This window comes from Artemia sp. Qi Xiang Cuo, chromosome 7 (assembly GCF_049724085.1).
Source record: "Artemia sp. Qi Xiang Cuo chromosome 7, ASM4972408v1, whole genome shotgun sequence".
In the NCBI taxonomy this organism is placed as follows: Eukaryota; Metazoa; Arthropoda; class Branchiopoda; order Anostraca; family Artemiidae; genus Artemia; species Artemia sp. Qi Xiang Cuo.
Window position 1 is genome coordinate 7,198,664 of NC_142800.1, and position 26,048 is coordinate 7,224,711.

The 26,048-nt window shown below is 35.3% G+C and overlaps 1 protein-coding gene across 1 annotated transcript in view; it reads left to right on the forward strand.

Annotated features, from left to right (window-relative positions):
* Window positions 1-26,048, forward strand: part of LOC148949897 (angiotensin-converting enzyme-like) — a 114,520-nt gene that overhangs the window by 60,093 nt on the left and 28,379 nt on the right. The window contains exons 4-5 of the mRNA XM_089091621.1: window positions 18,609-18,757; window positions 23,021-23,156. Coding sequence (XP_088947747.1) covers window positions 18,609-18,757; window positions 23,021-23,156 — 285 coding nt within the window. The remainder of the gene's footprint in view (window positions 1-18,608; window positions 18,758-23,020; window positions 23,157-26,048) is intronic.

The window sequence follows — 26,048 nt, forward strand, 5'->3', positions numbered from 1 at the left end:
TAGTTTTATTTCAATTTAAAATTTTCTCAACGAATTGAATAAAAATTCAATTTCTATTCTTAATTTTACCAAAGAAGACTAATCAACTCTAATTTCACCAGAGAAAATAAAAATCTTCCACTTCAGTTCTATATGTCACAAAGACAACGAAATTTAAAGTTCAATTCTAAATTTTTCGGTGGAAGATAGAAAAATTAATAACATACCTGTGAATATTTTCTCTAAGAGATTAAAAATTTCATATACTGTTCCACATTTTTCACAGAAGATAAAAAAGTTCATGTGCTCGTCGGAATTTCACCAGAGAACACAATTCAATTACATTTACACTAGAGAAAATAAAAACCTTGCACTTCAATTTCCTATTTCGTAGATACATAAATAAATTTAAAGTTCAATTCTAAATGTGTTGGTGGAAGATTTAAAAAGTAAAGCTGAATTTGTGAATGTTTTCCCGGACGATTAGAATCTTTCGTTAGATTTCAAATTTTCTCAACGAATTGGAGAACAGTTCAAGTTCTCATCTTAATTTTACTAAACAGAACAATTAAATTCTAATTTCTCCAGAGAAATTGAAAACCTTACTCTTCACTTAATTATTTCACAAGGACATAAAGAATTGTCAAATTCAATTCTAAATTTTTCGGTGGAAGATGGAAAAAGTAATACCAAACTTGTGAATAATTTCACGGAAGATATAAGTTCTAGTTCAATTTAAAATTTTCTCAACGAAGTGAACAAAAGTTCAAGTTCTCTTCTGAACTTTACCAAAGAACACACTTCATTTCTAATTTCTCCAGAGAAAATAAAAATCTTCCACTTCAGTTTTAAGCTCCACAATGAAATAAAGAAATTTAAAGTTATATTCTAAATTTTTAGATGAAAGATCGAAAAATTAATACTATGATTGTGATTATTTTCCATGAAGATCAAAAGTTTCACTTTATTTATAATTTTTCTTAAATTCAGTTCTGATTTTTCTCAAAGAGATGAAAAATTTAAAGTTCTGTTCCAAATTTTTCATAGAAGATAGAAAAAGTTATATATTGATTGTGAATATTCAACATGAAGATAAGGAACTCCACTTTAATTCTGAGTTTTCTCGAAGAAGTGCAAAATGTTCAAGTTCTTTTCTGAGTTTTCTTAAAGAAGAGAAAAAAGTTAGCTCAATTCTGAATTTTACCAATGAAATTGAAAAAACCTTCCATTTCAGTTCATAATTTCTCAAAGACATAAAAAATTTAAAGTTCAGTTCTAAATTTTTCTGTAGAAGATAGGAAAAGTTATACTATGATTGTGATTATTTTCCAGTGAAGATAAAAAGTTTCACTTTAATTCTAATTTTCTTAAATTCAGTTCCGATTTTTTGCAAAGAGATGAAAAATTTAAATTTCTGTTCCAAATTTTTCATAGAAGATAGAAAAAGTTATACATTGATTTTAAATCTTCGACATGAAGATAAGGTGCATCACTTTAATTCTGAGTTTTCTCAAAGAAGTGCAAAATGTTCAAGTTCTCTTCTGAATTTTCTTAAAGAAGGTAAAAAAGTTAGCTCAATTCTGAATTTTACCAATGAAAATGAAAAAAGCTTCCACTTCAGTTCTTAATTTCTCAAAGACATAAAAAACTCAAAGTTCTCTTCTAATTTTTCCAATAAAATAAAAAGGTTCGACTTTAGTTCTGGTTTTTTCTCAAAGAGATGAAAAATTTAAAGTTCTATTCTAATTTTAAATTAAATTTTAGCTCCTATGTCCTATGGATTTACCCCTCTAATTTTTAAATTAGAAAATGAGTGACTCGTTCTATTATTAAAGACAATCGTTCAAACTCGTTCATCTAACCTCCAAAACAATAGGTTAGGTTAAGTATAAATAAATATTAATAAATAAATAGAAACATATCTAACTTTTTAAGCTATTTTAGGTTAACTTTTCATGAGCGCTCATTATTCTTTAACCTAACCGTTTCTGGCGAGTAGTGTTCGGTTATGTTAGGCTAGATTATTGTCGGTTATATTGTGTTAGGTTAAGTTAGGTTAGGTTAGCAAACTTACGCTTCACTTATTTTAGCTTAGTTTATTTGAGGGACACGCAGAAAGTTATGTGTATGGTTATGGTATGTTTTGTTAGATTAAGTTAGGTTTTGTTTAGTTATGTTAGGCTAGGTTAGCCTACGTACGCGCGTACGTAGGCTGACCTAGCCTAACCTAACTTAACCTAACCTAACTTTAACCTTAACTAACCTATTCACAAGTATGGTATTACTTTTTCTATCTTCCACCGAAAAATTTAGAATTGAACTCTAAATTTCTTTATGTCTTTGTGAAATAAAGAGTTGAAGTGTAAGATTTTTATTTTCTCTGGTGAAATTAGAATTGAATTGTGTTCTTTGTTAAAATTAAGAATAGAACTTGAATTCTTCTTCACTTGGTTGAGAAAATTATACATTGAACCAGAATTTTTTATCTTACGGAAAAATATTCACAAGTATGGTATTACTTTTTCTATCTTCCACTGAAAAATTTAGAATTGAACTTTAAATTTCTTTATGTCTTTGTGAAATAAAGAACTTAAGTGGAAGATTTTTATTTTCTCTGGATAAATTAGAATTGAATTGTGTTCTTTGGTAAAATTCAGTTGGGAAATTGAACTTTTCTTCACTTCAATGAGAAAATTTAAAATTGAACTAGAACTTTTTATCTTCCTGGAAAATATTCACAAGTATGGTATTACTTTTTCTATCTTCCACTGAAAAATTTAGAATTTAACTATAAATTACCTTATATCTCTGTGAAATAAAGAACTGAAGAGGAAGATTTTTGTTTTCTCTGGATAAATTAGAATTGAATTGTTTCCTTTGGTAAAATTCTGAAGAGAACTTGAACTTTGTATCTTCTTTGAAAAATTTCGAACAGCATTTTAAAATTTTTCATCTTTTCGAGACAGATCTGTACTAAAGTGAAAAATTTTTATATTATTTGACACAAAATATATAATCAATGACTAATTTATTTTTCATTGAGAAAATTCAGTTAAAAACTTGAACATTCCTTGACTACGTTGTGAAAATTTTAAATCGAACTTAAAATTTTTTCATCTATTTGAAAAAAGTCGGAACTGAATTTAAGAAAATTTAGAATTAAAGTTAAATTTTTTATCTTCATTTAAAATAATCACTATCAGAGTATAACTTTTCCTATCTTCTACATAAAAATTTAGAAGTGAACTTTAAATTTTTTATGTCTTGGTGAACTTAAAAGTGAAGAGTAAGCTTTTTATTTTCTCTGGTGAAATTGGAATTTAATTGTGTTCTTTGGTAAAATTCAGCAGAGAACTTGAACTATTCTATCTTCAAAGAAAAATTGAGCCTGCTAGTAGTATCATTATCTCTAAAATTATTTTTCTTACATCTCTAACCTTTTTAATAGATATTCTGAATGTTTGACGTTCTAGCATACCCTAAAAATAATGAATACTTAAAAAAATAATGCATAAGATATTTTTAATGAGATGAGGACATGTAGAATATTGATACAAAAATATATTAAATATATTATTATACATTATTAGTACACTTGCGCTTCACTTCCCGTCAATTCATCTTTATATTCATTGATGATATTGTCTGCTAATGTTCATTTTTATTCTGCCTGCGATTTCACTGTCTATTGTCACATTATTTTTACATAGATAGCAGTTTTGGCACATTGACATGATATGATTTATGATGTTGATGCAGCTGTATGTATGTCTTCTTTTTCCTTTTGCTTTCATTCGAATGCTAACACTGGAAGAATTGCGATAAGATCTATCAACGGCTAACCTGCTACCAGAACCATTAGCTAGAAGTTGACCCTCTTCATCAACTATTATTTTTAAGTTTGCATTTTCTTTGACTACTAATTTCTCTGGTAATGTTACTCTCGCATATCCACCCCTTGCATGATGGAAATTCTTGGGTACACCAAAGGAATTTAACTCCTCACTGTCATGACAACGTATGCATACATTGCCAATAAGATCTCCACTTGCACTCGTTTGATAGTTCAGGTCAACCATTATTTCATGGTTCGACAATGATTTTTTCATGTGCACATACTTTCGTCGAATAGTTCATCTTCACTTTTTACAAATATGAATTGTGTGTTGATCCTTCCACTGCGTAAAAAATACTGATTTAATGCATGCAATAAACTCGGTAGTGTTGATAACATGCCATAGATTTCCTGTGGAAAAGCTGCATCGTGTCCATGAACAAGCTGAGAGTATGATTGGTAGAGCAGTAAGCATATTTCATGTCATTTTAAGATACGTAAAAAGTTAAAAAAATACCGTGTTAAAAAATTCAAAAAAATATTTACGAATTAAGGAGGGGACTCTTTGAGGTTTGAAAATGGGTTTAGGAATGACATTATGAATGGAACTTGTTCAGAAAAGATATAATAAAGCCATAAAAAAGTATTAAAAAAATGGAGAGGGGACTCTTTGGGGGGCCCTTTGGGAGCCTGGGGGACCTTTGGGGGCCGGTGGAGGGCCTTTGGGGGTCCTGGAGGCCGGTTGAGAGCCTGGGGGACATTTGGTGACCGGGTGAAGGCCTTTGGGACCCCGGTGGTCTTTTGGGAGCTCGTTGTGCCTTTGGGGGGCCCGGTGTGGGCCTTTGAGGGTCTGGGGGCCGGGGGGGTGCCCTGGGAACCTTTGGGGACCGGGGGGTTCCTTCTGGATTGGGGTATGGGGATTGGAACCCTTTGGATCGGGGTAGGGCGATCGGGGTCCTTTGGGGTTGTGGTAGGGGACCTCACAACACTGTTCAATGGAACTTGTGTATTATAACGACCACACTCAAAACCTCTTCTAAAATCATCTTTTAAATCAACGTCTCTAACGGTTTCACCGAAATAATTCCATAAGCTGTCTAAAACCGTTTCGCCCAAATAATCCCCTAAAAGTAATTTCTGTGTGTTCCTTTTGTTTGGCATCTCAGTGCTTTCACATTTCAAATTTCTAGGAAACCCTTTCCTACGTTAATCTCTTCATCTCATAAATGTTCCCAGCTAAACTATTATGGTTTCGTTAGAATATCAATTTATCTCTCCGACTTAAAGCTCCGTGAAGCCGTATTTAAAAATAGAATTTCCATCTCTTTAGACACCCGCATAATTCCAAGATAACAGGTGATGTCAATTATAATTCCTGACACTAAAGATCGATGAAGCCCTATTTAAAAATATAATATTAATTTTTCGCTCTGACCAACAGAACGTTTATCCCTCAGGCCTAAGATTAAAGAAGCCATAATGTTTCTTAATTCTCCCCTTCGTGAACCACTAATGTCCCCTAGCGATTATGTAAATCAATTTCGCTCGAGCAACAACAAGAAGGAAGTGTCATTGACCTGCCCCCAGTAGACTCAATAATCCATGAACGGGACAAAGTTTCTGTTTTTCAAATTCTCACTGACAAAATCCATAAGAATATCAAATAAATCGATCAACACACATAACCATCCATGAAAACATACATAAATGTGACAAAGTTCCTATTTTTCCAAGTGAGAAAATTCCTGTTTTTTCATTCTCAGTGAGAAAACCATAAACCACGTGGTACTGTCACGAGTCAGACCCCCCTCTCTACTTGTATAATCTCCATCCAGATGGATCCTTTTTTATAATTTCTGTTTCTACAGTTATATTAATTGTTCATGTAGGCCTTCTTTAAAATCAACACATTTTCCATGTTTAGCATCTGCAAGAATAATATATCCCGGTGTTGTATATATTATATCAAAACTTCTTTTTTTGGAGCTGGGTTTTTATTCAAAAGTGTCACTCTTTACGATTGTTTACTATGAGCTGTTTCATCCAGTGTTTTTTTAAATGTGAAAGAGCTTAACATTCCCTCCTTCAATGTCCCTTTTTTTACATTCAAGTCTAATACGTGTATAACAATGCCTCGATAATGATAACCCTCTGAAAAAATTGTACCCCTTCAAATATTTATTATTGATAGGGGGGTCTGCATTATTCAAAATATACCATACAGTCACCATTTTTTATGCTTTTGAAGGTGAATCCTTTGACCTACTCCCTCCTCCCCCCAAACAATTTTGTGATAGTGCTCGTAATGCCCTGTCCCAACTTTCACCGTTTTTGCCAGCAATGACGTAAATATAACGTTTTATCTTATACTGAAAACATCATCTTTAAGAGATGTCCTATGATCTCGCAACACCTTTAAAACAGGCGAAGTCTAAAGAAATGGGGTATTTTACCCCATTTGATTACCATTGGATGGTAAAGGAGGATTTTACCCCTTTACTATCTGTCCCAACTTCTTCTGTATTTATCATTGAGAGTTATAGAGGGTTAAGAAGTTTTGGCATACAATGCTCTTTTCAGGTTCAAGCAAATTCTTCTCACCTTCACAAAGATCCACACGCCCTCCTCCATATAAGGACCTCTTTTAATCTAGTTTTTGTTTTTATTTTGTCTTTTGGATTTTTATGTGTATATTCTTTTACTCTTTATTTACTTTTGTGCTCTGAGGACTGTTGAGCGGACGTCTTGCCCAAACATCGGCATATTTATCCTTCATTTCATCACTGGCTGGAATAATTCTTGTTTCTACTTCTTCTTCACATATTTTTTTCTGTCATGGGTAGCCAGTGTGGTCTTAAAAATCATCTACCAAACCTCCTCAGCTCCCCAGATCTATTTTCCTTCAATTACTAGACTGCCTGAACAACTTTTAACCAGTGCACCATTATAAATCACTGTAAACCTATTTATTGAGCCTCAAATGAATCAACTTTAGTTAAATGAAGTTTCAAATAAAAGCGGGAGATCAGCACAACTGGTTTGGAGCTAAAGAGTCTAGTACCGTATCCTTTGTCTTTATCAAACGGAGTGCGTGTAACTGAACCCCCGTGTAACTGAACTCCAAGCAACTTAACCCCTGTAACTGAACCCCCGTGTAACTGAGCCACCGTGTAACTGAACCCCCATATAACCGAACCACCGTGCAACTGAACCCCGTATATCCGAACCCCCGTGCAACTGAACCCCCAACCCTTGTGCTACTGAACCCTTGTGCAACTCAACCACCGTACTTACATTGAGCAAAACACAATAGGGGTATGAACCATAGTTATTTAACTATGGTATAGTTATTTAACATTTAAACTGTTTTAAATAAAATGGCCGTCCCAAAATTTAGATCGGATGTATTTTGGGGAAAAATAGGGTGGGGTGGAAGCCCTCCAATCACTTTTAACTCTGTAAAAGTGCACTGGAAATTTTGATTTCCATTCGAATGAGCCCCCCCTCCCCCCAAAGTTCATACAAAATTTTTTCTACAAAAACCGTATTTGTTAGCAATTAGCAACTAGCTTAACTTACATCCCTTGCCCCAGATGCTGCTGGTGGGGTTGTTAACCCCAAAGGCATGTTTATTTGATTTTCAGACTATTTTGAACAAAATGTTTGTTTTTATTTTGATCGGATGTATTTGGGGGGTATGTCAGTTAAGAGGGAAAGGCTGATTGTCCTGTGATTACCTTTGATTCTTCGAAATCGAACTTGAACTTTCAATTTCCATTCGAATGAGCCTCCTTCAAAGTTTTTACGATCATCCCTTCTATAAAAACCTTAAATTTTAACAATTGCTACCTTACAATAACATACAGATTGCTGATACAGGTGTATCATCAATTTTTTTGGAACAACTTAGTATATCAAGATGAAACTACTGGGGCATCTACCTGCTACTACTGCTATTAATACTGCTACTACTACTACTAATTCAACACTATTATTACTTCTACTAAACCTACTACGATTTCTGCTACTATTAAACCAGCACTATTATGGCTACGCATATAAAGTTGAAAATTTGACAGAATGAGGTATTTGAGGTGGAACTTGAACTAAATCAAAAGACATTATGTGCATGCAGATTTTCAAAATGGCATATCTCAAAAAGGGATTTGTGTATTAAGCTGGAACTTTCAGAGAGTGCTTAAAGGGAAAGTCAATTCACCAAAAGGAAATATGTGCACGCTCAGGCCAGTGTAAAGAATGTTGCTAGGCTTACGCAAGTTAGATATAAGTGTATTTCTTGTATTTAGTGTTTTATTATGTTAGGGATATATTTTTCGTATTTGGAGCTTGTTCCACTTTAAGGGTCTATTTGGGTATATGTCGTTTTAAGCGCTTGTTTCTGCCTTCTTTTCTATACAAGGTAGTGGATCACCTTGACCAAAAACCTTCCAGCAAACGAGAGGCTACTTTGAGGGTCATGGAACCAAAATTCTATGCTTGGGCCTTGGAGGATAAGAAGGGGTAAAAGACAACTTGTAGACAGTTCAGCTTTCAGAACCAACCGTGACAAGTGGTTAGAGGAACACCGCTGGGAGAGTTAGAGCAACCTCTACCTTCTATAGAGTACGCTATACCAGAAGAGTTTAACAATAGCCTTCACATTAACTGCCATTAGATAGTTTCAGCAGACCCTATGAGCTAATTATAGATGTCGACCAAGGAGAGTACAGTAGTTACATCTACATCAACCGCGGCAGTCAGTGCAAGCTGACTATAGCTCAGATTTTCCATGGCTTCAAGAAGACTCTTCACGACTATACACTAGTATTGTATTTTGTTTATTAGTTTATTAAAGTAGTTTTAGCAACATCCTGAGTAGATACGAATCCTGCCTACCACGCTACCCAAGGTCTTGTCCTCGTGGAGGCTTGATCACCCCCCACTGGGGGCCAAAAAGACGGTATTTCTTTCGAGAAATATACCATACTTCACACCTGGATTTACCACTAGGTCCCTAGGCCCGAACATAGAAGCGCATAATGCTAGCGGGAGCAATAAATTATCACTGAGTAATTTTTTCCTGACAAAAACTGGACTGATGTGATTTATCGTCACCAGGTGCACTCTGCTGCCACGCTGCCTATTCACTGAAAAGTAACTTTAAAACAACACTGGACTTCCATGGTCACTTATAGACTGTTAGATGTCTCCTAAGAATGGTAGCTGTGAGTTCGGTATTACCCCTCTCTCTCATAACTTTTCGCTCATCAATTGTGTTCTGTTAACACACAATTACATTGTTACATGGTTACACACAATTACAGTTACATGGGGGTTCAGTTACACGGGGGTTTTGTTAAATGGGGGTGAGGTGCACGGGGATTGAGTTGCACGAAGGTTCAGTTAGAAGGGGTTCAGTTGCATGAGGTTTCAGTAGCACTAGGGTTCAGTTGCACGGGGGTTCAGTTGCACGGGGGTTTGATTACACGGGGGTTGAGTTGCACGGGGGTTCAGTTACTTGGGTGTTCAGTTACACGGGGGTTCAGTTACACGGGGGTTTAGTTAAATGGGGTTGAGTTGCACGGGGGTTGAGTTGCACAAGGGTTCAGTTAAAAGGGGTTCAGTTGCATGAGGGTTCAGTAGCAAGACGGCTCAGTTGCACGGGAGTTCAGTTGCACGGGGGTTCAGTTGCACGGGGTTTGGTTATACGGGGGTTCAGTTGCACGGGGGTTTGGCTATACAGGGGTTTAGTTGCACGGGGGTTCAGTTGCACTGGGGTTCGGTTATCCGGGGGTTCAGTTACAGGGGTTCAGTTGCTTGGGGTTCAGTTTCACGGGGGTTCAGTTACAATGGAAACTTATCAAACAGTTCGTATAACGAACTGTAAGTATGGAGCGACACGGCTCAATAGTAACCGAAACTTAAAAAAATGGAAATTTGATACCGATAGATATGTTAAAAGAATCCACTTATTATGCTGGTTTAAAGTATAAGTTTCATCTAGTTTAGTGTTACATATCAAACGCTAGTAGCTTGAGAAAATTTGCCTAATTTTCAAAAAAAAGGGGAGTAACACTCACTAAAAGTCTAAGAATCTTAATGAAAGTCACACCATCAGATTCAGCGCATCAGAGAACCTTATTACAGAGGTTTCAACACCGCTATCTAAAAAAATGCGGAATTTTCTATTTTTACCGGAAGAAAGATCACGGATGCGTGTCTATTTTTTTTTTCCAGGGGTAATAGTATCGACCCACTGGTCTTACAATAGTCAGATAGGGCTTATTCGAATGGAAATAAAATGTTCTAGTGCCATTTATAAGGGACCAAAAAGATCAGAGGGAAACTAGACCCCTCCCCCCCACATTTTGGGATGGGAGAGGGGATGAATGTTCTGCTGATGGTTTCCCAAAGGGGGAACTTTCCACGGGGAGGAAAATTTCCAGGAGGTGAACTTGCCAGGGGAAATTTTACACTGGGGGAATTTGCCAGAATTCCTATAGAAAGTTCTTTTCATATGTCTTGGTTTCTCTTTTCCGTCTCAATTTTACGCGTGGAGTTGTTAAGGATAATTGTCCGTGGCAAATCTTCACCGGTAATGAATTGTATAGAGGATATTTTCGTGGGGACGGGGATTTCTCTGTGGAGGTGGGGGCAGATTTCTTGGCATTATTTAAAAAGCGATCAGAAATTGAATAAAAAAAGGTTTTTCAATTGAAAGTAAGGAGCAACATTGAAACTTAAAATGAACATAAATTATGACGTTTATGAAGGGGGTTGCCCCTCCTCAATACCTCACTATTTAGGCTAAAGTTTGAAATTTGTCCCAATTTCTTAAGAACGACTCCTGAAACACAAGAGTCGTTTAATTAGAACAATAAGAAGCTTTTTAAAAATTACTTAAAAACTTTAGCATAAAGAGTGAGGTGTCGCGGAGGGGGGCAACACCCTTCATTTACGTCATATGTTCTGTTCAATCTTATTTTTAGTGTTTAGCTGTAATTTCAGTTGAAAAAAATTGTTTTTATATTTAATCAAATAGTTCGTGGTAATGAACTGTAAGTAAGTAGCGCCCCAGCTCAATAGGATCCGAAACTTAAAAAAATCGGAATTTTGATACCAATAGATACACCAAAAGAATTATATTTTTATGCTGATTTGAAATATATAAGTTGGATTAGGTTTAGTTATACTCGTCAAAAATACGAGCCTGAGAAAACTTGCCTTATTTTCCAAAAAAGGGGGAAACACGCCCTAAAGGTAATAGAATAGAAAGAGCAGGAATGCGCGTCTATTTGTTTGTTTTCCCCCAGTGGTGATCGCATCGACCCAGTGGGACTAGTATATTACGAGAGGACTCATTCGAACGGAAATTAAAAGTTCTATTACCCTTTTTAAGTGACCGAAGAATTGGAGAACAACTAGGCCCCCTCCCACGCTGTTTTTCCCAAAGTCACCCAATCAAAATTTGAGAGAGCCATTTTGTTCAGCATAGTCAAATATTTAATAACAAAGTCTTTGAGGATGCCTTAATCCCCCACAGTCCCCTTGAGAAGGGCTGCAAACAAAGAACGTTGCCCATTGCTTACATATAGTATTGGATATTGGGAAGTTACAGACGTTTTCAGGGGGTATTTTTCTGGTGATGGGGGGATTGCGGGGAGGGGGTTATGTGGGAGGACCTTTCCATGGAGGAATTTTTCATGAGAGGAGGGAATTTTCTATGAAGGCGGGCGTAGGATTTTCCAGCATTATTTTAAAACGATCAGAAATAAAAAAAAAGTTTTTTCAACTGAAAGTAAGGAGCAACATTAAAACTTAAAACAAACAGAAAGTATTACGCACATGAAGGGGTTCACCCCCTCTTTAATACCTCACTCTTAACGCTAAAGTTTTCTTAGTACTTTTAAATGAGCTATTTATTCTAATTGAACGGCCTTTGTGACTCACGGGGTCAATATTAAAAAATTAGAAAACAATTTGAACTTTAGTAGCAAAAATAGAGAGGTATTCAAGAGGGGGCAAACCTACTCATATACGTAACATTTTCTATTCATTTTAAGTTTTTATGTTGCTCCTTAGTTTCAGTTGAAAAAACATGTTTCTTTTATTTAATCAAATAAAGATCTATATGAGCTATTTATTTTGTATGAACCACGTGCCTCGCTAGAGACGAATGCACTGTCGCGCGGTACTAATGCCTTTGAAACTGAAAAGTCCGATATATTATTTTCAATAATTTTAAATCAATTGACAATCTCAGATTTTTTTTTTTTGCAGCTTTTGGGTCAAAATTTTTGTTTTGTGTTAGAAAAAGACAAAAAAGCCAATTGGCTGTGGCACAATTTTTTTTGGCTTCTTAAAAAGGATGAGTCTTTAAAAGACTCAAGAATAAGTCTTTGGCCGACTCACTTTTCTACTGACCGCAAGGAGTAACTTGAAAAATTAAAATGAACAGGAATTATTACATATATGAGGGGGGTCGCCCCCTCCTCAACACCTCGCTCTTCACCCTAAAGTTTTTCGGCACTTTAAAAAAATTACTTATTGTTGTAATTAAACGACCATTGTGTTTATGGAGTCGTTTTTAAAGAATTGGAACCAAATTTAAGCTTTAGCGTAAAGAGCGAGGTTTTTAGGAGGAGTTCACCCCCCTCATATATGTAATAATTTCTATTCGTTTTAAGTTTAATGTTGCTCCTTACTTTCATTTGAAAAAACCTGATTTTTAATTTGATTTTTGATTTTTTTTTTTATATAACGCTAGGATATCCAGCTCCACCTCCGTGGAAAAATCCTCATCACCATGGAAATATCCTCTGGACAATTCAATCCTGGTGAAAATTTAGCCCGGACATGAATCGGTAAAGAGAAAGCAAGACATATAAAGAAATTTCGTATAGGAATTCGGGCAAATTCACCCAGTGTAAAATATCCCCTGAAAAATTTACCTCTTCTAAAACTTCCCTTTCCATGCAAAATTCTCCTCGTGCAAAATTCCTCCAGACGAAACTTCGTCCTCCCCTCCCCACCCGAAAAATATAAGCATACTTCCCAATAACAAATATTATATGTAAACAATGGACAACTTTTATAACTTAAAGACCTTCTCCAGGGGCTGTGAGGGGTCATGATATCTCGAAAGACATAGTTATTGGGCCTTCCAAATATGTTGAACAAAATAGTTACCATGTCTCAAAATTTTGATCGGATGATTTTGGGAAAAAAGTGGTGGAGGAGGGTGATTTGTTGCCCTTCAATTTTTTGGTAACTTAAAAATGGCATTATAACTTTTCATTTCCTTTAGAATGAACCCTCTCCTGACATTCTAGGACCACTGAGTCGATACAATCACCCCTGGGAAAAAAAAAACAAAAAAACAAAAAGCGAACAAGCAAATAAACATGTAATTCTTCCGTGCTCTTTCTTCTGGCAAAATTACGAAGTTCCACATTTTTGGAGATAGGAGCTTCAAACCTCTTCAGTCCGGTTCTTCAATACACCCAATCTGATGGTGTGATTTTCATTAAAATTCTATGACTTCTAGGGGGTATTTCCCGCTTTTTCGAAAGTCAGACAAATTCTATCAGGCTCGTTGATGAGTAAGACTTAACCTAATGAATGCTATATATTTGGAATCAGCATAATAAGTCAATTCTTTTGATATTTCTATTGGTATCAAAATTTCGTTTTTTAGAGTTTCGGTTAAAATTGAACCGCGTCGCTCCTTACTTACAGTTGTTTTGTTAAACATAACAACATACAAATATATCACATCCTCAATGTTTCTTCTCGAGAAAAAAAAATATGAAAAATCAATCCAAATTTTGTAGATAGGATCTTGAAACCTCTCCAATGTGATTATTTAAGATACTGAATACGATAGTGTAACTGTCATCCAGATCACTTACCCTTTTCAGGATGTTTTTCCCTTTTCTCAAAAAGAGAGCAAACTTTTTCTGGCTCGTAAAGTTTGCTGGGTATCTTTGAACCTAATGAATAGTTTATGTTCAGAATCATCGTCGGTAAGTTGATTCTTTTGATATGTATAATTTTATCAAAAGTCCTTTTTTAGAGTTTCGGTTACTATTAAGCCGACTCGCTCCTTACTGACAATTTGCTACCATGAATTGTTTGACAAAATATAAAATTCCGCCTTTTGTAGATAGGTTCTTGACGACTTTACGGTAGGATTTTCTGAGATGCTGAATTGATGGTGGAAGTTTCATCAAAATCACTAACCCTTTTTTCCTTTTGGAATTTTTTGCCCCTTTTCCGAAAATGGAGATTTTTTTTCAGGCTCGTAAGTATTGATGGGTAAATTCAAACTTAATGATTTTTATATGTTCAGAATCACGGTAAAAATGTTTATATTCTGGTTTATCCTAAAAGAAAAGAAAATAGAAATTAATTTCCACCTCATCGTCAACCCTCTTCAGGACTTCTTCTGTTTCTATCCGAAGGCACTTGGGAAGTTGCAATACCTCTGCTAAAAAATTTTCTTTTTGAGGCACCATGCAAACCCTCATCCCTAAGCAATGGTCCAGTGGCCCTCCTCCATAATAGCTAATGCACAATTACGCATCGCTATGCTTAATTTTGTCAAACATCAAGTGAATCAACTTAGTTCAAAAAAGGCTTAAAAAATAAGTGTCTAAAAAATAATGAATGGTTTATCTTTCATAGATGCGCTATTCGTTAGGAATGAATACGCCAAGCACTTAATTAGAGCACTTAATAAAAGCACTTAACTTTTGGAGGGCAACTTTTAAATTAATGATTTTTACAAATTCCGTATCGGGATAAAAGCTTCCATATTTCGACGTAGTCCTAATGGAGGGAGATTAGATATTAATTTATGATCATTATAACACGCTATAGTGTTGCCTATAGTAAAGGCCATAAGGCTTCATTGTTTTATTAATGTTTTCCCAGCAGCAATTCATATGGAAGGAGTGATCATGTAAAATTCGGAGGGGGCTCATTCAGTTGTAAATCGGAATTTCTAATGCCCTTTTTAAGATTCACAAGTAATCGGAGGGCAACTAGTCCCCTTCCCCTTCTCAGACCCTCATCTCTATTTATTTGAAGGCTTACAGAAAGCTAGAAAAGATGGGAACAGAAATGCATTTTTGAGACATAAGTGAACCCCTCCGCCTCAATAGTAGGTCAGCGGCCCTTCTCGATAGTAGCTGCTGCGCAATTATAGACCGTTGCACATAATTTATCAAACATCAAGTGAATTAACTATTAAAGAAAGTTTAAAATAAATGTCTTTATTAACTGTTTATTTTGAACGGACTACGTGATTCTTAAGAATGAATGTGCCACCTCTGAAGCTTGCAGCCTCAGTTCATCTATCTCAGAATTTTCAATCAATAGATTTTAGGTCCTCTTTTGGGCAAAATTGTCTTCTTTTACAACAAAATTGCAGAAAACGCTTTTATTGCTGGGGCAGAATATTCTACTATATAAAAAAGATGCAATAACTATTCACTTTCTTTTAACGAGCCTTCTCTTGATTTCGGGGGACTGTCAGGTCGATACTATAACCCTTGAATAACAACAACAAAAAATAGAAACGCATTCGTGATCTTCCTGCTGGAAAGAAAAAAAAATCCCACATTTTTTGTAGATAGAACCTTAAACTCTCCACAAAGGGGTTCTTAAATACACCTATTTCGCTATAGTGATTTTCATCTTTATTGTCTGTCCTTTAAAGATGATTCCCACTTTTTTGAAAATAAGTGAATAAATTTTGAATAAATTTTCTCAGACTCGCAGCTTTTGATGGAAAATTTAAACTTAAAAAATACTTTATATTTGTGAGTATCTTGCATTGCAAATCGTTTTGATGTATGTATTGTCATCAAACTCCCTTTTTTGAATTTGGTTAGTAAAACAGAGTAAAACTCTGTTTTACTACTGATGACGGTCACTGTATATGTGACCGAAATATCTGGTATTTTTGTGAATTTCTATCACTGTTATCATCATCACTGTCTATTAAAAGGATTTTATCCCTATTTGAACTTTTATTTATCGTCATGGAAAGGCAGTGTGGTTTTCCGAAATTATCAAAGGGAGAGGTATTGAGGAGGGGACAGTTCCCCTCATATACGGAATATTTTCCCTTCGTTTTAAGTTTTACTGCTGCTCCTTACTTATAGTAAAAATAAATTGTTTTCTTATATAATTTCTGATCATTTTCCAAATAAGCCCACGAAATCAGTCCCTCCCTCCGTGGAAAATCATCCCCACGAAAAATTCCACCGTAGAAAATTCCTCCCACTTAAAATTCTTCCGCCAGGAAATTACCCCTGGACAGTTCCATTGTCGCTGCGAATTCCCCCAGAAAATTTATTATTTACGATTCTACCTGAAAAATACTCCTCAACATCCTTTCATTTGAAAAAAAGACTAATTTTGTGGGGATATTCGCAGCGAAGATGGGATTATCCAGGGCTAATTTCTCGGCTGAAGAGTTTTACGTGGGGAGGATTTCGTGGGGAGGATTTTCCTTAAAAATCTTATTTTTAGGGTTCTGGGAGTATCCCGCCTTTGTAGAAAATATTTCCCGGAGATCTCTCCCCCCCAAAAAAAAGAACAATGGAAAGTTTCACCCACAAAAAAGTTCCCCATGGGCAATTTCCCCTGGTGATAATTCTCTCGTGCAGAACTTCTTCTGTGGGAATTCCCCCACGTAAAATCCCCCAGAAAATTCCAACTCCACTGAAAGACAAATAAAACGAATTTCGTTTACGATTTTAGGCAAATTCCCCCGTGTAAGATTTCCCCTGGGAATTTTTCACCCCCAGAAACATCCATCCCAATGGAAAATTCTCCCCGTGGAAAATACATCCCAAGAAAATCTCCCCCCACTCGCTGAAAAATATCGTTATACTTTCCTATAACAAATACTATTTGTAAACAATGGGCAAATTTCATAACTTGTGGCCCTACCTCCGATGGTTCTAGAGGGTCAAGTCATCTGCAAAGACATAGTTATTGTACCTTTCAACTATACTGACAAAAAAAGACATCTCAAAACTTTGATCAGACGACTTTTGTGAAAAAATGGCGTAAAAGGAGGGCTATTTGCCCTTCAATTTGTTGGGTCACTTCAAAGGGCACTAGAACTTTTAATTCCTATTTGAATGAGCCCTCATGCAATTTTCTAGGACCATTGGTTCGATACCATCATCCCTGGTAAAAAAGACAACAAACAAAACAACAAAAAATAAATGCCAGAAGATCTTTCCTCTGGCAAAAAATACAAAATTCAACATTTTTGCAGATGGGGGGTTTATAACTCTTATAGTAGACTTCTCCAATACACTGAATCTGATGACGTGATTTTCATTAAGATTCTTTGACTTTTAGGGGGTGTATCCCCCTTTTTTGAAAATCCAGCAAATTTTATCAGGCTCGTAGCCTTTGACGGGTAATATTGAACTTAATGAATAATATATATCTGGAAGCACCATAATAAGCTAATTATTTTGATATATCTGTTGATATCAAAATTCTGTTTTTTAAAGTTTCGGTTTCAATTGAGCTGCGTCACTCCTTACTTACAGTTCGTTACCACGAACTGTTTAATTACTCAGACAGATTGTAAATTTGTAATTGGATTGATTCTACCATGAAGACCACTACCCGATTCCCACGGGCTTGGGTATGTTCAATTAGAGCTTGGTTGGCTCTCGTCAGAGCTTGGGATCAGTTGAGCAGAGATTTCCAGCTCTGATGACCTTTCTCAATAACAAACACATCTCACAACACCAAAGGACAATTTTCAGCCATAGGCCAAGAAACACCACTCAGCGAAATAGGGCTAAAACAAAACTGGCCGAAGCAAGTGATACGAGTCTCTCCATCGAAACTGTAAAACAAGAATGTTTAAAAACAGTTTTCACATTGAAAGAGTCTACTTTCTGTAATCACGGAATATTTGATGAGGCAAGGGCGGATCCAGGATTTTCTTTCGGGGAGGTTTTACTAATTTTTGACTCAGTTTTCGACTAATTTTACTGATTTTTACCTAGGTTTTACTAATTTTCGGCTTATTTCCGACTCGGTCGAAAATTTCGGGGGGGTGGGTGGGTCAAACCGGGTAAATGCCCCCCCCCCCCCTGGATACGGCCTTGTGACGAGGATACCAAATTTTTGAGGTCTAGCGACCTTTTCAGTAACTAAACAGATGGCACACCACCAAGGTGCCACTTTTAATAATTACGTGCTGTGAAACAACAATTTTTGTCAAAGTACAACAAAGATATAATGGGTTGAGGCGACTGTTAGACTGTCTCAAGATGCCAAACGATCGTAAATGCAACTGTTCATGGTAAGTAAAGAGTAAACTGTTCATGGTAAGGTAAGTAAAGCAAACTGTAAAAATGAATTATGGAAAACAATGTGCACGCTAAAGTCGAATTTTAAGCAGCATTCTAAAACTTAGCAAAAACCTAATTTAGCAAAATTTTGGCTGAAATAAGGGCAAAAAAACTAATAAGTGTATGGATGGAAACCATTTTCATATTATAAGCATAAAAAAATGTTTTTATAAATGATTAATTGAAAGTCGTCTGACTTTGTTCATACTATTTCCCCTTATATCTTCATGATATAAGTATCTAGTTCTGGGAGGGCACTGTTTCCCTTTCCTACCCCCTATATTAGCCGTTTAATATCTTACAACACATGCAAGCTTCATATTTGAAGGAGCTCTCGCGCTCAACGCTACTAAGGTTATGCATCGCATTTGATTTGCCAGTTTAGTCTCTTGTTTTAGGCCTGTCGTGAAACTCCAACAGCGGCACAAGAATGCATGTACCTTGAGCCAGAACTAACTGACTTGATGGATCAATCTCGCGACCCCGAGGAACGTCTTTGGGCATGGAAAACCTGGCATGACGGCATCGGACAAGAATTCAGGGATAGGTAAGCGGCGAATCCTCTTGTTACACCTGAAAGGTTTTTATATGGTTTCAGCCCAAAAATAAAAATTTTTGCAAAGGATACTTACTTCAAAAAACGCATTTCATTAATTTTTTAAAAACATACAACCATTTACAATAAAACTAAAGTTCTTAGGTTTAAAACTTAAATGATTAATACACTATTAATAAAGCAGAAATACTAACAATAAGTCAGCATTTAACTTTAAAAATGAAAAAATAGTCGATCTCATGGGAAAAACATTTTTTTTTATCCTGATTCTATTATTTTGAAGGTGCACATATTTAAGGCAACCCACTTGTTCTTAATGGCGTCAAAATAACACTCAGGCTTTAGATTTGATTTTGTCAAAGGGGGAAGGCAACCCCGGTCCTTTTCGTGGTAATTTTTGGCTGTTTTAAGTTGAAATCCCAAAAGGAATTCATTCTCTTTGTTTTAAATCTCAACATCAATCTTTACTTTTAATTGTAAAAACTTTGTTTTATAAAGCTTTATTCCTAATTAAGGACTTAAAAAGGAACCCTTTTTTCAAGCCATGTTTTCAGAAACATAGGTTTACCAAATTTAAGATGAACTTTTTTTTAAATTCAACAATAGAGGCTGTTACAGAAAATGTATTTTGCATATTTTTTACATGGAAATAAGCTTGAATATATTTTAGCTGTCTTCCCCTAGTGTAGGAGTCCTAACACTAAATCAGTACAAGATATATGATAAACAGCCTGTGGTTTCCTGCATATGAAATGCAAAGAAACTCCGGTAGTTCTAAAATAATGAATTTAGTTTCTTTCGCTTTTTTGCATATGGAGAACGATAAAAGAGACATTTGTATGATTTTCAGGGGCTTGAAATAAAAAAGGCTGTCAAAACCATAATTTCTACTATCTTATATAAAAAAAGAATTGAGAAGATGTAAACAAGTTTTGTCAAAATTTTTATTCTTATTCTGTCATCTTCTTTACGACAATGAGTAAAAATACAATTCAATAAGAAAAATGGGACCAAGAAGTGTAAAATCGTGGATTTACCTCACTTTTTTGGGAGGGGGAGGCAGCAAAGCCATTGCTCAATATTGCATTTTTTGTGTGAAAAAACACACAGAACTATAAAATAGTCATTTGGAAAATACTTATATAATATTTCTGTATTTAAACTCAAAGCTGAAGGGAGCCATGATACGCAGAGTGAAAAGCAAGAGAGGCAGTTCTTTCCATCATTGAAAACATGTTTTTACAGAAACATATTAAACGCAATTTAAAACACAATTTTCGGAGCAAAATTCACCGGGACAGCCGGGTATGATGCTTGTTTTTTTAAACATCATAATTTATATGTTTCGCAATTGATTCCTTTTATCTTTTTTTTGCAGTTGTTCCTTTTTTATGCTTTTACTTTTTTTTTTAACAAAATTTACCTCATCCTTCTCCTCTTCACCGTTACAAGATTCCCTCATAATAGGTGTGCATGAAGTGTTGTTTATAACGTGAAAGGGAAAATAAAAGGGTTCAGGTTTATGTCGTTTTTTTTTTTATTCAGTGAATTTTTAAAATTATATAAATAATTTTGTATAGTTTGTTTGTTAGAGGGTAGAGTTGTCTGGTGACACACCTCTCGCAGAGTAATGTTTACCCAAGCCGCTTGTTTTTTTTTTTGTTTTTTTTTTTAGGTAAGAGATCTGACTCTCCGATTTTCATAATATGATTCGTATAACCAGGTACACTTCCAAAGAGCCCGATTTGAGCTATTCCCCATCTAAATATCAAGTTTCAAGTCTTCATAGTCTCCTATAATTTTCGTAGAATTTGTATATTCTTTTATGCGTTTCCCCACTCATAGAAGCTCCTACGTACGTTTTTGACTTCACCCTTCCAACTGAGTAAATTACCACATAAGATACTGTTTTCGACATGATACTAAAAATAAAGCACTGAATTACATAGGGGACCAAATTTTTTGGTGGCTTAAGTTATGAGAATGAAATTGTACAAGGGTTAAGCTGCGGGGAAGATCATGTTTTTCCTTGGAATACCCAGGGTTTTCAGCATTTTTGAAAAGATTCTGTTCACACAAAGCGTGTTTTAATTAACATATACAGCACATCAGCGAGTACATACAAAAACGAGTAACGACACTGTCATGACGCTTTACTCCGGGGTTGAGGAGACATCGTTGCCACTGCAAGCTTCAAAAACAACTTGGGACTTCTCGATAACTGGAATGTCTCTGGAAATACAAATTACCAACCTAAGAAGCAGAACATTGCAAATCTTATGATGGCGATGTATGAAGATATAACCAGATAGGTGAAGACAGGAAAAAGAAGTCTCATAAATTCAAAAAATTACCCCGGAACATCGATGTTTTATGTCCCCAATACTATACACAGTCGTCATTAAGTTTGTATTGATGAGCATTGATTCAATTTGGTTATGCCTAAATGATGACCTCAGTGACCTATATTTTGCTAACCATATCTTTTTTCCTGAAACCTGTAAAACGCGTTTGCAGGTCTGCTCAAAAGCTCTCAACAAAGAGTAAAAAGTTTTATTGATCAGAATGAATACTACTAAAATCAAAGGTACGTAAAATACCGGCTCACTCATGAAAATAGGGTGGCAACAAAGCGGAACAAGTAGTCAATTTCAAATATATTGGAAGTGCCATCGAGACAAACGAATCCCCAAACAACTCCCCACGAGAACTTTAGATGCTAGCAACACCTCAAACAGACCCTAAAAGAATTTTGATGTCGAGTTCTTTCTCTTTTTGAATCGATCTTTTTATATTTAATGGTAATATTCTGCCCTTTATACTATACGTATCCCAAACAAGGCATTTCAACCAAGAGAAAGAGAAAGAAAAAAATTGTCTTTTGAAACATGTGCCTTCGTAGATTATTTGGCATCCAATGAAATAAGATAATAACGAGTGATTTTCTAAAGAACATAACAGGTCAGTCGTCCCTCATGAGCCGACGCCATACGAAGATGATGATGGAGTTACCTCGAGTATATTCTAAAAATTGGTGATTCTAGAATTTACGAGCTAACACTCCTCTAGCTACCCAAAGGCACCCACCAGAAAGGGAAACTTTAACTTTCACATCGTCCACATTAACGATCTAAGCCAGTTTCATGCCACTTCACTACCAGATTGAGAAGATGTTACCGCCACTGCAAGCTCCAAAGACAACTGGAGGATCTTCTTGAATGGTCAGGGTGTCTCTGGAGGCACAAAAAAAAAATATAAGGTCTGAGGTAAGATGTATTAATCCTTGGATTTTCGTTTGTTCAGGGGGAGGATAAAACTCCTCTTTAGCTACGCTGCTCCATTGGAGGTCAGAAGAACTGGAACTTTTAAATGGCATCAGATTTTTTTTTTTTTTTTTTTTTTTTTTTACAAAACTGCCTTGTCCATATAGCAGTAACGGATACAAATTTTCGATGCATTTGGCTCAAAAACTATCAAACAACATTATAAAATAAACCAAACTATTCTGGTACATAGCGTGATTTTACATCTCTTTTGTTTCCCCTGTAAACCTTTGAATTTGGACCCTGAGAAGCTTAAGAACCTTATCTCTTCTCTCTTCTTGGATTATGAAAATATACAATACGGAAATTCTTCCAGGGGTGACCGAGGTCCATCACCACCCTAATAACAGTATCTTGGTGGTTTATATTTACAAAACTTCATGCAGTAAAAAGCTTTTAGTTATGAAACAAAAATAATTTTTGTTTTTATAAAACACTGAAAGGGCGTAAGTTAAGTTCAGTGTTAAAATGTTCCGTATGTTCCACTAAGGTCACTAATGGGTGAGGGGAAGGCAGGAGCCCCCTAGAGTTTGAAAAGTCCTTTTTTATCTTCAATCAAAAAACAAAATAAATCCCCATATCCCCCTAGATTTGTTTGAATTCGCTTTCCTTTATCCCAGCTGTTTAGTTTTTCTTGCAACCTGATAATTTTGTAATCTAGTTGTAGCAGACTGTTCTTTCAACAGGGTAAATTTCTTGCTAATTAACGGGGTTTGGACTCTTAAGTTAAAAAATAGTAAATATTAGGGTACGATATCGTTTCTTGCATTTTGTAGTATTTTCTTAAATTTGTCTTTCCTTTAGAAACCCTTTAGAGATTTTTGCCCTATCCCTCTTTAGTACGATTATGGATATGGCTAAATAATTTGAAGACTTCAGGAAACAACATTTAATTCCAGTACTTTTGGTTTTTGATTTGGTTTCTTTTTAGGTACATAAGGTATGTTGAGCTAAAGAACAAAATGGCTCGCTTAAATGGATATGCTGATTATGGTGATCAGTGGCGTCAGAAATATGACACTACAACTCTGGAAGCTGATGTTGACGTAATTTATGAAGAACTTAAGGTAAGTTTGTTTTAAAGTATGTCTATCGGCTTACGAAAATTTTCTTGTAATTTATATCTATTCTAAATCCCAGCTGAAACGAAATTATAAGTTCAGATCCGTTTATTTATTAAAGGTGTTTTTCTGCCAAATTGATTTTCACTAACAACATGGTTAGTAAGAATTTGATTTGTTCTGAGGAAAGGCAATTCTATAATAGCTATATTTATTAATATTTTTCTTTATTAAAATTTTGTAACTTTCATAGATTTTAATTTCATCAGTTAAACCTAGTGAATTGAAAAAATAATTTGGGGCAATTAATTTACTAATTTAATTCCATTTTGATCAATATTTTTTATGTGATTTAGTATACTTTCATTTTATTTGAATTTATTCAATTAAAATTTTCTTTCATAAATCAATTTAATCAATTGCAATAAAATACATAATTTTTTTAGTTTTGTAGATTGTTGCTTTAAACCATGCAATTGGGTATTCTTATGTGTTAAATATGAGAGTCTAATTTTCATTACGATTACCCCCTCCATTCTTGGGTGTTTCTTCGCCTTTTAAAAAATTTGTCATAACTTCTCAGAATTATAGCTCTTGATTCCAAGTGAAACTCAATTGATTTCATATATTTGGTGTCGTCATAAACACCGATGCATGTGTTTTTTGAGTCAAACTCAAAACGAGCAGAAATTAGCATAAGTTGGGCTCAAAACTCCTATGCCTTCCCAAGGTCAGAACATAATTTGCACTTTACTGAAAAAAATATAGGTGTTTTTACTTTTATAACTTTAATAAATCAAATAATATTAACATTTTGATTACTAAATATTAGTGTATGTATATGTGTATTAAATTGACTATAATGAATGTGCATTAAATTGACAATGCACATTCATTTGTATTTTTTTGAGTAAAGTGCAAATTATGTTCTGGCCTTGCGAAGGCATATGGGTTTTGAGCCCAACTTATGTTAATTTCTGCTCGTTTTGAGTTTGACTCGGTTATTTATTGTAATTTCTGTTCGTCTTGGGTTTTATCTATATATCGATGCTGATTTGCAGTAGTTTCACGCTTGGTAGATTATTTGATTTTATTTTTGCTCATTTTTTGTTTAATGGAATTCTTTACCTTTCTTTGAAAATAATTATTTTGTGGAAAAGTTTTTTTAATTAATTTCTGTTCGTTTTATATTGACATAGTCTTTTCAGGGAAAAAGAAAACAATACTTTAAATCTTTTCGTTTTTTAAGACTTTATAGGTTGGCCTGCTATTTGTACATTTTCATCAATTTTTAACAACATACACGCTTTTAAAAATCTGGACACAAATAGTAGTGTTTAATTTTGTTTCATATCTCCTCTAGTTGACCTGAAATAGAAAACTTAATACCATTTGCACAAAAATCTGCTTACTTTCTTTGATAGCTTGGATACACTTACGCCATTTTGACTTGGTTAAATTTTAAGAGCAGAAGTAGCCCCTAAATTTTGAACATAATACCCTCAATCGTTCTTGGGATACTGCTGAGATGCCTTATTGAGGATTAGCATTAACACAATGCATTTTGTCGTAATCTTAAGGCAGCATTTAGTTTCTAAACATAAAGGCAAAGGGGAAGGTGGGCGTGGGAGGGGGATTAGTTGCCCTCCAATCACTTTCGACTATTAAAAAGGGCATCAGCCCTTTCCATTTTCAATCGAACGAGCCCTTTTCGAAGTTCCTACGACAACTCTTCCGATACGAAGTGCCCTGGTCTAAACAACAACAACAATAAAAAACCATACATTATACCCACATCGATCTTTACTATAAAAATTTCAAGCCTTCCAATAACTTTTGACTATTAAAAAGGGCAATAAGCCTTTTGATTTCTAATCGAATGATCCCTTTTTGAGTTTCTACGACAACGCTTTCTATAAGCACCTTATGAGCACCCAGAGCATAAATTACAACCCTTACCCTAAGGGCTGTGAGGGGGGTTGTCATCCTCTAAGATATAATTTCCAGAACTTTCAACTACGTTAAACAAAATGGTTATCTCAAAATTTTGATTGGATGTGTTTGGGAAAAGGGTGGGTGTGAGAGGGGCGTTAGTCGCCCTTCCATCACTTTCAACTATTAAAAAAGGCACTAGCCCTTTCAATTTCCAATCAAATGAGCCCGTTTGAAGTTTCTACGACAACGCTTTTAATAAAAACCTTATATGCCCCCAAACCTTATTTTTGATTGGGTGTGTTTGGGGGAATGGTGCGTGTGAGAGGGTGGTTAGTTCACCTCCAATCACTTTCGACTATTAAAAAGGGCACTAGCCATCTCAATTTCCAATTGAATGAGCCCCTTTTGAAGTTTTTACGACAACTCTATCTATAAAAAACCTTATATGCTCCCAGAACATAACGTACAAGATTTGCCCTGGGGGCTCTGAGGGGTTTTTCATACTTAAATACATAATTTCCAGAACTTTCAACTAAGTTGAACAAAATGGCTATCTCTAAACTTTGATTGAATGTGTTTGGGGAAATGGTGGGCGTAAGAGGGGGTCAATTACTGTCCCCTCACTTTCGACTATTAAAAAGGGCAATTTCGATTTCCAAACAAATGAGCTCTATTTGAAATGTCTACAAAAACTTTCCATATAAACCTTATATACCCCCAGGGCATAACTTACAACTATTAAAGAGGTTAGTTGCCCTCAAATTACTTTCGACTAATCGAATGAGCCCTTTTTCAAGTTCCTACGACAAAGATTTCTATAAAAACTTATATGCCCCTAAAACATAACTTAAAATCCTTGCCATGAAGACTGTGGGGGGAGTGTCCTGCTCAGATGTATAATTTCCTGAAATTTAAATTGCGTGGAACAAAATGGCTATCCAAAAATTTTGATTGGATGTGTTT